The sequence below is a fragment of the Schistocerca piceifrons genome, chromosome 1, assembly GCF_021461385.2.
Source record: "Schistocerca piceifrons isolate TAMUIC-IGC-003096 chromosome 1, iqSchPice1.1, whole genome shotgun sequence".
Classification (NCBI taxonomy): Eukaryota; Metazoa; Arthropoda; class Insecta; order Orthoptera; family Acrididae; genus Schistocerca; species Schistocerca piceifrons.
Window position 1 is genome coordinate 185,342,417 of NC_060138.1, and position 15,578 is coordinate 185,357,994.

The 15,578-nt window shown below is 39.6% G+C and overlaps 2 protein-coding genes across 8 annotated transcripts in view; one reads left to right on the plus strand and one right to left on the minus strand.

Moving 5' to 3' along the window:
- Window positions 1–8,865, minus strand: part of LOC124785323 (double-stranded RNA-specific editase Adar-like) — a 142,733-nt gene extending 133,868 nt beyond the window's left edge. The window contains exon 1 of the mRNA XM_047254170.1: window positions 8,594–8,865. Coding sequence (XP_047110126.1) covers window positions 8,594–8,669 — 76 coding nt within the window. The 5' untranslated portion in view covers window positions 8,670–8,865. The remainder of the gene's footprint in view (window positions 1–8,593) is intronic.
- Window positions 1–15,578, plus strand: part of LOC124785359 (tyrosyl-DNA phosphodiesterase 2-like) — a 170,404-nt gene that overhangs the window by 87,937 nt on the left and 66,889 nt on the right. For 2 of the 7 annotated variants that reach the window (XM_047254176.1, XM_047254178.1), the window contains 4 exons: window positions 9,285–9,432; window positions 9,691–9,782; window positions 14,855–14,992; window positions 15,089–15,299. In XM_047254176.1, the coding sequence (XP_047110132.1) occupies window positions 9,298–9,432; window positions 9,691–9,782; window positions 14,855–14,992; window positions 15,089–15,299 (576 nt within the window). In that variant the 5' untranslated portion in view covers window positions 9,285–9,297. Of the gene's footprint in view, window positions 1–8,862; window positions 9,195–9,284; window positions 9,433–9,690; window positions 9,783–14,854; window positions 14,993–15,088; window positions 15,300–15,578 lie in introns of those variants that run through there. The other 5 variants (XM_047254180.1, XM_047254179.1, XM_047254173.1 and 2 more) reach the window with 4 other exon arrangements.

Below are 15,578 nucleotides of genomic sequence, written 5' to 3' on the forward strand. Positions count from 1 at the left end.
CGAATCCAGCAAGAGATGGCAACACTTATCTCCAAGTTTTTTCAATTTTGGGTGAGCACGTTTTTCCGCGCATGTCTTCAACGGTAAATCTTGCGAGAACAGGTGTCTAAAGCGTTTACGCACAGCAGGTGTGTGTGTGTGTGTGTGTGTGTGTGTAACAGATGAGAGATCACTCTCCGCGAGATTTTTCTGACATAAGTCTGTGTGTGAAGGAAGAGGTTGCGGCGCCCGCTGTGACCCAGCGACGCTGCTGCTACGGTCACAGGTTCGAATCCTGTCTCTGGTATGGATGTGTGTGATATCCTTAAGTTAGTTAGGTTTAAATACAGGGTTATTACAAACGATTGAAGCGATTTCACAGCTCTACAATAACTTTATTATTTGAGATATTTTCACAATGCTTTGCACACACATACAAAAACGTAAAAAAATTTTTTAGGCATTCACAAATGTTCGATATGTGCCCCTTTAGTGATTCGGCAGACATCAAGCCGATAATCAAGTTCCTCCCACACTCGGCGCAGCATGTCCCCATCAATGAGTTCGAAAGCATCGTTGATGCGAGCTCGCAGTTCTGGCACGTTTCTTGGTAGAGGAGGTTTAAACACTGAATCTTTCACATAAACCCACAGAAAGAAATCGCATGGGGTTAAGTCGGGAGAGCGTGGAGGCCATGACATGAATTGCTGATCATGATCTCCACCACGACCGATCCATCGGTTTTCCAATCTCCTGTTTAAGAAATGCCGAACATCATGATGGAAGGGCCGTGGAGCACCATCCTGTTGAAAGATGAAGTCGGCGCTGTCGGTCTCCAGTTGCGGCATGAGCCAATTTTCCAGCATGTCCAGATAGACGTGTCCTGTAACGTTTTTTTCGCAGAAGAAAATGGGGCCATAAACTTTAAACCGTGAGATTGCACAAAACACGTTAACTTTTGGTGAATTGCGAATTTGCTGCACGAATGCCTGAGGATTCTCTACCGCCCAGATTCGCACATTGTGTCTGTTCACATCACCATTAAGAAAAAAATGTTGCTTCATCACTGAAAACAAGTTTCGCACTGAACGCATCCTCTTCCATGAGCTGTTGCAACCGCGCCGAAAATTCAAAGCGTTTGACTTTGTCATCGGGTTTCAGGGCTTGTAGCAATTGTAAACGGTAAGGCTTCTGCTTTAGCCTTTTCTGTAAGATTTTCCAAACCTCGGCTGTGGTACGTTTAGCTCCCTGCTTGCTTTATTCGTCGACTTCCGCGGGCTACGCGTGAAACTTGCCCGCACGCGTTCAACCGTTTCTTCGCTCACTGCAGGCCGACCCGTTGATTTCCCCTTACAGAGGCATCCAGAAGCTTTAAACTGCGCATACCATCGCCGAATGGAGTTAGCAGTTGGTGGATCTCTGTTGAACTTCGTCCTGAAGTGTCGTTGCACTGTTATGACTGACTGATGTGAGTGCATGTCAAGCACGACATACGCTTTCCCGGCTCCTGTCGCCATTTTGTCTCACTGCGCTCTCGAGCGCTCTGGCGGCAGAAACCTGAAGTGCTGCTTCAGCCGAACAAAACTTATGAGTTTTTCTACATATCTGTAGTGTGTCGTGACCATATGTCAATGAATGGAGCTACAGTGAATTTATGAAATCGCTTCAATCATTTGTAATAGCCCTGTAGTTCTAAGTCTAGGGGACTGATGACCTCAGATGTTAAATCCCACAGTGCTTAGAGCCATTTGAACCATTTTTTTTTTTTTTTTTTTTTTAAGAGGCTGCAATAGAAGAGCGTCGGGCTGCACACGTACTTTTAATACATTCAGTGGCAATGAAAAAACAAACGACCGTGTTCGCGATGGATAAAAGACGCGGGATGATTTTGAAGCACGCAAGAATGTTATTGTAGAGTTTGTATGTAAAATCCACGAAAATATATAAATTTTACGAGAATGACAGCGATGGAGATGTACTCTTTATAATTGGGCCCAAAAATTGCCAATCTACATACTATTTATTATGCGTACACCCATTAGTGTTAAAGGCAGACTACTTGTGGGTATTTTTCCATGTACATGCCCATATTAAAAACAGTACCCACGAAACGTGTTTTGAGCCGTGGCCTGCGTCTGGGCCAAGAAATTTCCCATTTTTACCTCTCTACACTTAAGCAATGGTAAAATTAAGATGTAAAAAAAATCATAGGCATAGTATATAGCAACAAGCGCTGTAAAAAACATGTAGTGGCATTGTCAAGACAGTGTGAGACAAATGTCGCGGTGAATACGCATTATGAGTTGAGTCGGCGATATGTTGGCAAAAAAGTGATGAAGAAAGCCTCGAGGAAGTTGGCTCAGGACGAAGTTGAGCATTTAATTACTACGTAACAAGGGACGTTAAGACAACGAAAATTATGGCAGCTACACCTATCATTTCATGGCATATAGGAGGAGAAACAATGGAGTTAGTGTGTACGTTCAGTTATCTGGGTTCCCAGATTTCTGCTGTTGGTGACTGCAGCCGCGAAATCAGGAGACGCTTATGCTTGGTAGAAAGGCAATGTCAAACCTGGACAATGTTTTAAGGAGTAGAGGTACAACTTCGACTCCTTTGAATTGTTGTGTTGGAGGAAACTTCAGACTCCCATGGACTGCGAAGGTAACGAATGGTTCACCACTAAAGCAAATGAAACCAGAGTGCATTACCAAATATTAAGGAAAATTAAGCATTTACGGACTTATTGAACGTTTTCATCTGCATGACTTTCGGAACCACTAGTCAATCTCGTAAGGTCTGTTCACAAATAATAATATAATAAATGAATAACACGTGACATAAATGTGAGGCCTCACATCCACAACTGAGCGTGATACCACAGATAGAAAATATTGCTACAGTTGTAATGTTCTTTTATTTAGAGCCCGAAACCATTCGTGTTCTAAATAAAAGAACCTTACAACTGCAATAGTATTTTCAACTTCTGGTTGAATCCTGCAGATAAAATTTGAACAAACTCAGATCTTGGTAACTGAGTGGGGAACATCTATAAAACTAGACCACCTGGTATGGACTTACGCATTAAAATGATGTGGTAGTTTCAAAAGTCCGCCATTTTATGACTTTTTCAAACTGTAAAAAACTGCTTCTACCCTGCGCGCAGTATCCTACAGGCAAATATTTTTTTCTTTTTTTTCCAGATAAGATTTGCAGACTGCGGGACTTCCGTCATGGACACATTTCATTTTGTACTGAGCAACTTTAACTCCTCGGATGAGGAAGGCTTAATGATTGAATTTCCTAAAGAAATCGGAAAACCGTCCAAAAATCAACAAATAACGTGCAAAAATATTTATGTAGATTGCTTCATTAGTTAAAAAACTGCTTATTTTATAGGCTGAGTGAGGAGTATGGTCCCTTAAAAGCTGAATGTTTTGGAGAGTGGGACCTGCACGTTGAATGGGGCTGAAAGACAAAAATGGATCCTCAGGAACTTCACAAATTCGTACCTGAAGGATATTTCGCCATTCGTCGTGCTAAAAAAAATTATTACTATAGACAGGTCCTAATAACAATGATGAAGTGTCATGGATGGCTGATTCATGGCTGAAGCGTAACGGATAGTGAGCTGTCTCGATTGACTTTGGGTATCCTAAGCATCCAAAACGTCGGTGACGAAAGTTATGCACTATGAGCTACATTCAGGAGCATTTCCGAGTAATCAGGGTTCTCTGAATATCTGCAATTCCTTGGGACTAAGGGGATAGTGTTACAGGAACAACTGTTCGCAAAGAGGTCAACTGTTATGTAGTTGGAGGAATTGGCATCAACTGCATTAAGGAAATTGTGACTTTTTTTTAGTGAAGGTGAAACAATACTTCAACTCCAGTTGAAGTTTCGTGTGCCCCTATAACTGCTGACGAAAACTATAAAAAAAAGTCCCCATTCTTACTTTCCTCCAACGAGTTTGCACTTGCAAGCAGTCTGGGCATAAAGTGAGAGAATTGTTCAATCTTAAGCTTGCACCCTTTTCAATTTTTCTCCACTGAGGACATCCGCAACGGTACAAAGCTGCGTTTGATGTAGCGTGCATTCCGATATAAAAAGAAGACCTTGGGATGCGCAACCTGCAATAACTGACAGTTGATACCTTCTACATAAAGTTTTATGAAGTTGACTACAACAGCCATGTTCAAGTCATTATGCAAGATCTAGGTGGATTATATACAAAAACACTGCGGCTGTAAAGCCACAATGGGTTTTGAAGGATATCCTAGTGACTTTCGTTAACAAAGCTCCAAGCTACACTGCACTCGTCACAAAATTTGTCTTCTGTGCGGCCACCAATACAATGCCACAAGAAATTTTTTTTTTTTTTTTTTTTTAATCCAATGACACTACCAAAAGGAGCTGCTCACGACTGAATGGTCGTTTAGGACATTGTGGGCAAGAAGGAAATAGGAGTTACCGATGTGATTATATGATACACTTCTGTATCAAAGGATGCCGACTATGATACCTTACCACCACAGACGAAGGTAGGTACCCTGGTACTGATGACAGTATCACCTTTTCAAAATAACTTCCATTTCCAAAAGAGTGGAAGCGACGACCCCCCTAGCGTTCTGTACTCGTCAACATAATACAAACTCGAATACATAGACCATTCTTTCCTTTTATACACGAAGGGGACGTGGCACTATTTCGGTCACCCTTAGAGAAGGGAAAAAGAAAGCCAGTACCATTTATCACAGAACTGTGTGACTTAGTATTTCCAAATTGCCAGACGCAAGAGCACACAAAATTCTAAAGCAGGGGAAAGGTTTATTGCGACATTTTACGGTGGAGACGTGAACAGAGATACAATGTACGATCTCTGCCACTGAAAAGTTTCTGAACCTGCAGCAAAACTCAAATTCCAACTTGGAAGGTGTCTCTTTTTCCCCCCGACGAGTACAGGCATGGTTGGGCAACTACAATATTCCGTTAGTTTGTGGGAAGGTGGTGAGTCCCATAACAAGAACGAAATATGCAGTTATGATTCCTTACTCAAATCTCTAGCACTCTACCATTGGCAAACATTGCTGTGGCCAAGCATGGAAAAATTCTGCCGAGCCCAACCTCGACGAGGATGATGCTGAGAGGGATACCGACGACGTGGAAAACATAACGGACGACATGATAGCTGAGGGAGGGAGGGGGGGGGGGTGGTGGTTCTTGATGTTAAACACTGACCATTATACCACCTATCATAATCCTTTTCAAAAGGGCATACAGTTAAAAAGTTACAACGCTAAACCCTTTTTCTTTGTTGTGTGTGGCCAGTGCAAATCGAAGAAAATTTTACGCTCTATAAAAGAGATGAGGATCTTTTACTGCAGTACCCGTAGAAAAAATTTACAGAGAAAATATTGCAAAAATTCCAAAATTGATGGTTTCTCGACTCTTAAAACACGTGGTTCACGAGGTGGAAAGCTACACTCCACACCCCGTACATACAACATGCAAAGTTCGTAAAATTAGGATCTCTTGTACGGTCCAATGTGTCGCCGATTGGACTATCGAGCATTCTTAAAATTTAGGAATGGGCTTATCATGCCGAACGTCTGGCTGAAGGAAAATTCCAGACCAGGTTTCTTCAGCAAATCTCGTATTTCCGAAGATGACGGAACAGTTGTTGGAGCTGAAGACATCAAGAATGTAGCCTTAAGAACGGATAATTAATTACAGAAATTTCTTTGTTAGTGTCTACAACGAAGAACTGTGTTCAAAGGGCACTATCCCGGACGAAAATGAAATTATGTCTAAAACTGCGGGTACATATGTATTTAAAGCAACGTCAAAATATATCTGAATGACATGTAGTCATGAATTTTCATATTCCCACGTTCATTAACCACAACAATTGGAATGCTGCGTTAAAAATAAGTCGAATTCAGTGGTTCCTTCTTTTTCCTGTCAATAACAAATACTGACGTCAAACGCGCTTGAGGTGTTATTTTGAAGACCGACGTACCCATAAACCCCTGAAAATGAGCTATAAAATAACAATTTTCTCCAAAATTAGATTTGACATACGTCTCTTACAAAATGAGGGGAGTGCGACCGATAGGGACTTATAAAAGATTTTAAAACTCCAGTTTCCAGCCAGGTAGCACTACTGAAGTATCGCCTTGTTTTTGAGAGTATTAGACATATCATCTGTCAAATACAAGGATGACGGATGGCACTGCAAAGTGTCGCGGTATGTCAACACTGTTACCGACTAGGTATTCGACGTATTTTTGTCATTCAGTAGCACATGCCGTAAAATATTATATTATACCTAGTAAAAATGATTACATCAATGTGGCGTGATACCTCGTAAGTTAGAATGTGAGATGGAATGTTACATCCTTTCAAAGTCTAGATACTAAATGAAACTAAAGCTCTGTTACATGGCGACGGAGAGATGAAACCGCCAGGCTAAGCGCCCAAGGCCTGTGGTACTCGTTTTGAATAGGTCTCGCAAATGAAAGAGAAGTTTAATCATACGGATGCACTGGAACTCCAGCTACGGTTCCTCCCATTTCCACCCTCCGCCGTTTTCTCAATGCGCCACCCTTCCACCGCCCCTTTAATGAAACAGCATCATTAGTCACTGCCACTTCCAAGACGAAAAGCGTGCAGTGTTCTCGTTGCAGTATCATTTCAGCGGGCATTAGGTTACTGTAAGCCATATTTTGCAACTTACATACGCAGCAAGTCAATAGGCAGTACGTCTCTGACGACAATGACCTGGAGTTTCGATGAAAAGTTTGCTGCAAACGATAAGAAGGTGCTCCTGAATTTTAATCCCATTATGTTAAACAGCATCGGACGAACAACTTCTTTGAGCTAACTTTTTTTTTTGTTATTGTCATAAAAGAACTTTTGATCGTTTGACAACTGTAGAAGCTCTTTCAACATTTTCCTGTCGTCTCTTCATCATCCATTCCTACGGTCCATCTTTGACGCCATAGAACTGAAGACTGTACAAGAACGAGATACCACATTTCTCAGGAGGCATAAAAAAATAATTTAAAAACAGTTTACACTTAGTATTTCATGCTATACAGATTGAGTAGAGGTCTAAATGTTACTTTGTAGGAATAAAGGCAAGATAATTTTTTCCATTTACACAGCATTAAAAATTGGTTTATGGAAAAATAATGGACTTATCCCTTTCTTGCACCGAGGTATTCAATTGTTGAAGTCTCCGTCAACATCACATCTCTCTTCACATTCAACGACATCATACTTTACGTCTTAATTTTTTAAAGTCATGGAAGAAAGTAAATCGAGACCATTGAGGGGGAGGGGGGAGTTCTATTCATTTATTGAATGTATTAGCTTGGTACTCGCACGGAGTGACTCATTGGAAATATAAAGCATAATGAACGTAGGGTCTCTGGTCAACGTTCCAACAATACGTGTCCAATGCTTATGTTGGGTTTCGTTTTATTTACAAATGAAAACAAATACACTAGCTCTAAGGCTGCTTCACTCATGGATGTTTACTATAATCTGCTCGTAATGCTGATGTAAACCTTCACTTTCGGATATCCGGCCCTTCATGGAGATATGAAAGTTGCTATGTTTACTACTGTCGGCGGATTTCTTAGTCTCAAACAACAGGAGTCCGTCAAAATTTGAACACTAATAGACACGAACCTGTAAACGATGCAGGTAAGTACGGGCCAACGCCGTCACAGCATATCGCGAAGATTTACAACTGGAAGTGTCACTGTCATACACTTATTTGGTTGTGTAGCTGGCGCGACAACCGGATTCGCATCCTTAACTGATAGGTTGGAAATTGAAAAAACTTTTGTTTTCTCACTGGATACAGTGTTACTGGGCCGACGTATCACACTCTCAACCTCTTTAACGAGATCGTTGCAACAGTTATTTACATAATAAAATTCGATCTTAAAACAAGATTTCAACCTTCATAAAACTAATTTATTCCAAACTTGGTTGTTTCCCCCCAGCAAAAAAGTTGATTAGGATGGTTAACCGGCGAAGGAAGGAAACTTTCGAGTATGTATCAGTGTTCTTGTTATGGTCGAACACGAACACCTCAGATAGATTGTTAGCTTGTAATATTGCTTACCCACAGTGGAGCACGATACTCTAATGACGAAGTGTACTTTTTCATAAATTATATGACAAATGATGTAAAATAAAATTTTCCGTGTTATTTATTTCGCTAAGAGCTGACAGCAACGGAAGTGATCTAGTCCATAGTCGTAGCAAGATATACATCCTAAACGACCCTAAGCCTATTTGAGTTGCCATTACTTTTTGTAATTACACCAACTTCTGTGCCTGCAATTCATCAGCTTCTACGGCTTTCTACACACGAGTATGCGAACTAGAGATATCACACAATTGCACTTCCGCCGTAGATTTGGTCTTATCTTCCTCATATGGACGCTGCGGCATTTAGCGGTGCACTGCACCACAATGCTACCGAAAAGCATACGCATTGGTGTACCGCATCTTACAATTTCACGTGCGCTATGATAGTTTAGACCGATAACCAATTATATAAATGCAATTGTTGAACTACTACTATTTATACACTAACCTTTCATCACGGATACTTCTTTACCGCATGAAATTCGGCCTGTTGAGTCGTTCTGCATTGCAGTCTCTGTAGCCATTTTCTCAAACGCTGTAAATACACCTCCAAGTGACACAAGTTATTGACCAAAACAAAACAAAAATCCCCTTTAAAGCACCTCACAATCAAAGACGTATTCCGATACTTAAATAGTATGAACCTTTACACAAACATTACGGAAAACACGCTCTCAATCAATGTACTTGCACTCACAAACGGCCTTGGCAAAGATGCGTTTTGATTCTACCAAAGATAAGAATGGGTCTTGTCAGTCTAGGCACTTTTTGTAATGTCTGCGGAAGTGCGGGTAAACGTGATATCTTAAAACCTGTAATTAAAGACCATGTCTCACTTTTGTATATAACACTCACTTTGATACGCAATTTTAGCTCTATGTAGGTTTGTAACTATAGCTCCTGTTCTACTGAGGCAGTGTGTTGGAAGAGGACATACAGAATTGTCTTTGCTACGCGGGAACTTGTTTGAAAAAGGGGCTGTAAGTGTTAGTTTGTGACTGAAGTGGTGTTGTTGTTCTTGTACAATTAGTTGTCACAACGTATTGTATGTAAGAGCGCGTTGATTGTATTGTAATATGCTATAAGATCATTAAGGTTTGTAAGTAACAACGCAAAAATAAATTTTACATCGTTTTCAGCTGACGGAAAAACATGAGCAACAGTGAAGATGAGGACATTCCCGACAGGGAAACTTGTCAAAAGCTTACAGAACAATTTGCGGAAATAACGGGAACAGACGTCGCATGTGCTCAGTTTTATTTACAGGACAGGAAATGGGACCTACAGGTGCGGAATCATGCTTCTTATGTTCGGGTGTATCAGAAATAAATACAGATTACTCATTCACCATGAATTACGAATCTCACATTAATTCTTGTTATTGCCACAACAGCTGGAGCTATGGGAAAAATTGCATCTTGAGTTGACATGTTTTATTTTAAGCAGTTCATACGATGACAGTGCTCATAACCATGTGCAGAATATAAACTTGCTGTTAGTTTGCCGTTAATTGTGATGTCAACGTTTCAATTTTTTTATTTTCAGCGTTCGGTGAACGCCTTTTTCGAATCTACACAGAAAGGTGGAATTAATTTTACTAATGACGGTGACACTCCAGAAATCGTCATAAACGTCGAGTGAGTATCTGCACAACGTGCACAGTTTGTCGTCTTGCTTTAGTTGTGTTCTTTGAACTGTCGATCAACAAATATTGGAAATTTTTCACATTTCGTTCTACAGTTTTGGAAACTTTTCAGTTCACTTGTCTATAGTTTCTTGCCAATAGTATTGCATTGCATGAAACAATGTTAGTGGCTCTCTTCATAATGAATGCATTACTGTGAAGTGACATAAACGTAATTTATTTCTTCTGGGTGTCATCAAGTCTTTGTATTACAACGAATCTATGGTGAAACTGTTGATTAGCCATTGGTAATGCAGTTGGCACAAAGTACGGGGAATGGGATCTGATGAAAGTTATTGTATGTTATGTAAGAACCTTATGATTGACAAGCCCACTGTGAAACTGGTACATTTAACTGTGAATACAATATCTGTGGTGATTTGTGTTGTCAAGTGTGTCTGCACACCATAGTACCTGATGTCAGTTTTGACCCATGATGTAATTGTATTGTGACATATATCATATGTTTGTAAACAGAAAGAGAACTGAACACTGACAATATATGTTTTTAATCTTTAATATGTTTTGGAATATAAGTTATGGTGGCAGACTGATATGAAGGACGGCCCTACATCCAGGTTAAGTTGATAGGCGGGAGTTTGATTGCGAGTTGGGGAAATAAATAAATGTAATGTCACGAGAGTAACTGTAACTTGTGTTATAGCTTGTATTTTATGCAATTTGTATTTCAATTTGTCATCCATTTTAATGGCCATATGGGTCAGAGGAGACGTGGTATCGGTAGGTTCAGTTTTTCTGTGTATAACTTGGTACAGCGAACACTGCAGTGGCAAGGCGTGTGCTTGGTTGTTGAGTACCACCACCAGCTTTGACCCATGGTGTGGTTATGCTGTGGTGTGATGTGTTGTGTGATGGCCTCCAGCCATGGTGTACCACTTTCACTTTGGGGTTAAGCTACATGGGTGAACTGGAGATTGGGTTACTGGCTTTTGGAGTTGGTGGTGTGGGTTATTGGTATCCTGCCCTAGATTTGAGCTACGTAGGTGAACTGGAGATTGGGATACTTTCTTTTGTTAGTAGGAGGGGAGGTATTGTTATCGTGGTCTAGGGTTGAGCTATGTGAGTTACTTGGAGATTGAGAAACTGTGATCTTATGGTGTGTTTTGCCTGATCTTGTTGAGTTTTATTTTTTGGCAGTTTCGAGTGCTTTTTTTCCATGTTGAGTCTTGAAAGGTGGTGGTGTTTTTATTATTGAATTTTTAGTTTAGCGACACTCAACACTCCCCCCCCCCCTCCCCGCAGTTCTCTTGCTAATTTCATAATTTCATTGGGTTCAATCAATGTACTGGTTTCTGTGGCATTTGTATTTTTGCAGGTTGCTATGTTGGAATGCTCAAAATAGAGATTTTCAGCAAGGTGATGATGACATTGGTCAGAGCAGACGGCTGGCATCTCAGTCTCTGGTAACCCCTTGCCAGGAGTAGTCCATAAATACTTGTCTGGCGATTTGAAATTGGGATTTTTCATAATTTCCCAGAAATTGTTTTAAGGTTAATACAGGGATTGTCCTTTTGAAATGGACACAGTTATTTCCTTTCAGATCTTTATCCAATCAATAAGTATACTTTGTTTCTAATGACCCTGCTTTGAACTAGAGGTTAACCTCTAATCTTCCTCTATCTCTTTTCTTTCAGTGAAAAAAAAAAAAAAAAAAAAAAAAAAAAGCTGTATGTGGGGAGCTAGCAGGTATGCGAGATAGTAGAGTGAATGTCAGCAGGAGATCATCTAGTGCTCGTTATGATGACATTAAGGAGTGGATTGGTAGGGTAATAGAAAGAGGAAGAGGGCGTGGTGCAGGAAGTTAAGGAGAGATTGATGGCAGGAGAATTATTGGAACAAATTATGTGTTGCAAGGATGACTCCCATCTACATACTTCAGAGAAGCTGGTACGGGGTGGGGAATTTAGATGGCATGGGTTGTGGAGCAGCCATTGAAATTGAGCGAACATGTTGTATTCGGCAGTGTGTTGTGCCATTGGGTGGTGCCCCATCCTCTTCTTGAGCTTCCCATTGCTCTGTTCTGTTACCCCCCCCTTCTAATCCACTCCTTCCTGCCATCCCCATTATCCAACACGAATTCACAGGCTCTGGTGTTTGTGTGTTTCATTCCATCTCTCACTCCTGCTGCTTCCCTTCAAGCTGTCAGCCATCCTTCCCGAACATTCCCTTTCCTCTCTCCACTTCTTTTGTCTCCCCACATCTACCCAACATAGTCACTCAACTCACTCTACCTGCCAAACTGCATTTAAAGTTAAGGTAACAACTTGCAGAAATGTAGGAACATTGAGTCACCAACAGGGGTGTAAAAAAAAGAATGAAAACTGTGCACGTGCGTGCGCGCGCACACACACACACACACACACACACACACACACACACACACACACACACACACACACACACACACACAACTGTTCTGAAGTTTTAAGCCTTTTTACAAATTCAGTCAATGAGAACAGCACAAGCGCAGCATACAAGTACTGCCATAAACAGAATGTGCAACATTTTTTAAATATCATCAACTGGGAGCTTCTGCTTTCTGTGTAGAGCATTTGAATTTGTGGATCACACTGTTCTTACAGGAAAATAGAATCATTATTGCATTTTAATAGAATTATAGACTTGGTTTGCAACATATTTAATTAACAATGGGAAGAGAGTCCACTAAAGTGCTTCTCATGTTAGATCTGACTTCAAAAGCCGGTGAAGATAAATTAATATTTTCAGAATGAACATGAAAGCACATTATTAATAGCTAATATTCTTGACACAAAAATATGATTCTGGAATGTACCAGTTTCTATACATTGTTTGTGATTCATTGTATGGAATGAATGACACATATCACTGAAGCTTGGCAGTGTTGCTCAGGTGGGTACAGCAGATTTAGGTGGCTTGGTGATTAACACACTCATATTTGAAAGCAGCGAGGATTTCTATGTACTCTGGCCAATTGTAACTGAATTTTTTTGTGGCTTCACTAGCTCTTGTAGATGAATCCCAGGACCATTCCTTCAAAGACAACTGTCACAACAGATTATGTGCCCTGGGTTCCTCCCCCATTCCAAACTTGTGCTAATGGGAGGAAGTCATGATTTTAAAGAGAAGTTGACGAGAAGATCCTTGGGAATGGAAAAGCTGACACTGGACAGGATGGACAAGAATTGTTCATGTCCTCTGTAAACAAGATCTTCTAAATGATCAGAGAAAATCACAGAAAAGTTAAATCTGGAAGGCAATCAGGCGTTGCACCCTGTACATCATATATATCCGTGTGTTCTGTGCTAAGATCAGGACAAAGCGTATTTCATTACAAAGCTATCACAACTCACTTCCCAATATAAATCCGGTCTGCTCTTTTTTTCCCATGTTTCCCTTTATTTGTTTTGTGATATATATGCAAAAGTTAACACATTTTTTAAAAGGCAAATCTAAATAATGGTATCTGGTGGTGGTGGTGGTGGTGGTTGTTTTCGTCGTCATCATAATCCCCTCCATCTCTCTCCCTCTCTTTCTCTCTCTCTCTCTCTCTCTCTTTTCAGTATTAAATTGACAATTCCTTGATGTTTCAAGTCATAAATTTCTTGTCTTTGCAATTCTGTTTAGTACTTCCTCATTAGTTATGCAACCTGTCTCAATATTCTTATGTAACACCATGTTTCAAAAGCTTCTGCTCTCTTTATATCTCAGCTGTGTATCACCCACATTTCACTCAGGTTCAAGCTTACACTCCAGACAAAATCTTCAGAAAAGACTTTCTAACACTTGAATTTATATTCATTCTTAACAAATTTCTCTTTGACAGAAGCACTTTTCTTGCAATTGCCAGTCTACATTTTATGTTCTCTTAACATTGGTCATTGCCAGTTATTTTACTACACAAATTGTAAAACTTACCTACTACTTTCAGAGTCTTATTTTCTAATCAGATTCCCGCAGCAGCACTTGGTCTAATTCGACCACATTCCATTATCCTTTTGTTTTTGTTGTTGTTCATCTTATATCCTCGTTTCAAGACATTGTTCATTCCATTGCAGTTCATAGTTCTTTGCTGTCTCTGATAGAATTAAAATTTCATCAGGGAACCTCAGTTTTTATATCTTCTCCTTAAAATTTAATTCCTCCTTCAAATTTTTCTTTGGTTTCCTATACTGCTTGCTTAATGTGAAGATTGAATAACGTCAGGTACGTTCTACAATCATGTCTCACTCTGTTTTCAACCACTGCTTTACTTTCGTGCCCTTAGACTCTTACAACTGCCATCTGGTTTCTGTACAAGTTGTATATAACCTTTCACTCTCTGTATTTTACGCCTGTTACCTTCATAATTTCAAAGATAGTATTCTGTCAACACTGTCAAAAGTTTTCTCTAAGTTTACAAAAGCTATAAACTTTTGTTTGCATTTTTTAACCTATCTTAAAAGAGATTCACATTTTCCAACATTTCTTCGAAACCCAAGCTGATCTTCCATGATTATTATAAAATTATTTCAAAATTATTGAACGTTTGGCATATTAAAAGTAACTATGAGATCTTAACTAAATGTTTACAGTGTTGTTGCTGGAAGCCCAAAACTTGTATACAAAGAGCCTAAGTGCTACTAAATGAAATTATTTATGCTTCTTAACAGAGATCTATGTATTATTACAACTTAAAGTAATTTTGCAACAGGCATCTTCATGCCAGGGCTTTCGCAATGGCTCTGAAAAATTTTTCCTTCTCATTGCAACTTTTGCATTCTTGACACCATTTACCCCTTTTTCATCTTAATAAGAAAAAAAACCCTTTCTTTATGTAAGTTTGAGTTCGTGCAGTTATTTAAAATGCTTATTTTGGTGTATTTTGATGCTTCAGCCATACAAGGTGTGTCATTTCCATTCAAGCATTGTAGTTTGTTATATAATTGAGTGTCTTCCAAGAGTTGTTGATTCAATTTTAGATTTATATGGAATTATTTGTGATCACATTTTCCCCCCATAACTAGTCACCTGCTTGTTTTGCAGCAAGAAAATGGTTACAAACCTTGGTATGATGACAACAGAGCCCCCGTCAAAGTTCAAACTGTTTTCTTGGAACATTGATGGACTGTCTGAGCATAATCTTAAAATTAGAACCAAAGCTGTCTGCAAAACTATCCAGTTGTAAGTAAAGATGTTTCAACCTTCTGGGATGGTATTTGTGTTAATTTTTTAAATATTCTGTACAATATTCTTGTAATTGTTGTCTTTTAATTTCAGTGAAAAACCAGACATCATATTTTTGCAAGAGGTTATTCCAGAAACATTAAATTACATCAAAGACAAATTGCCCGAATATGTGTGTATTGCTGGCAATACTGAAGGATACTTCGTGGCTACCTTCTTGAGAAGGTTCACTGTGTACTATGATTCACATAGGGTTGTTGAATTTCCAAGTTCACTAATGATGAGGAACTACATTGCTGCAGAGGTTTGTCAGTGACAGTCTAAGCATTCTTTACCTCAGTTTTAGTTGCATACTTGAAGTACTGTCTACCCCTTGCAAAACTTAAGTGCCTTAGAAAACATTTGTGGACAATGATGTAAAGATGGCATAGAGGATGATGTAAAGCTGGGATAAGTTTGCTTAATTGCATAATGTTGTTGTTTTTAATCCTATGACTGCACATATTTTTATGTGCTTAAATTTAAGTGCATTGTGGTGACTCTTAAGATTCAAGCTTTTTGACTCTTTTTGTTTGACTTCTAC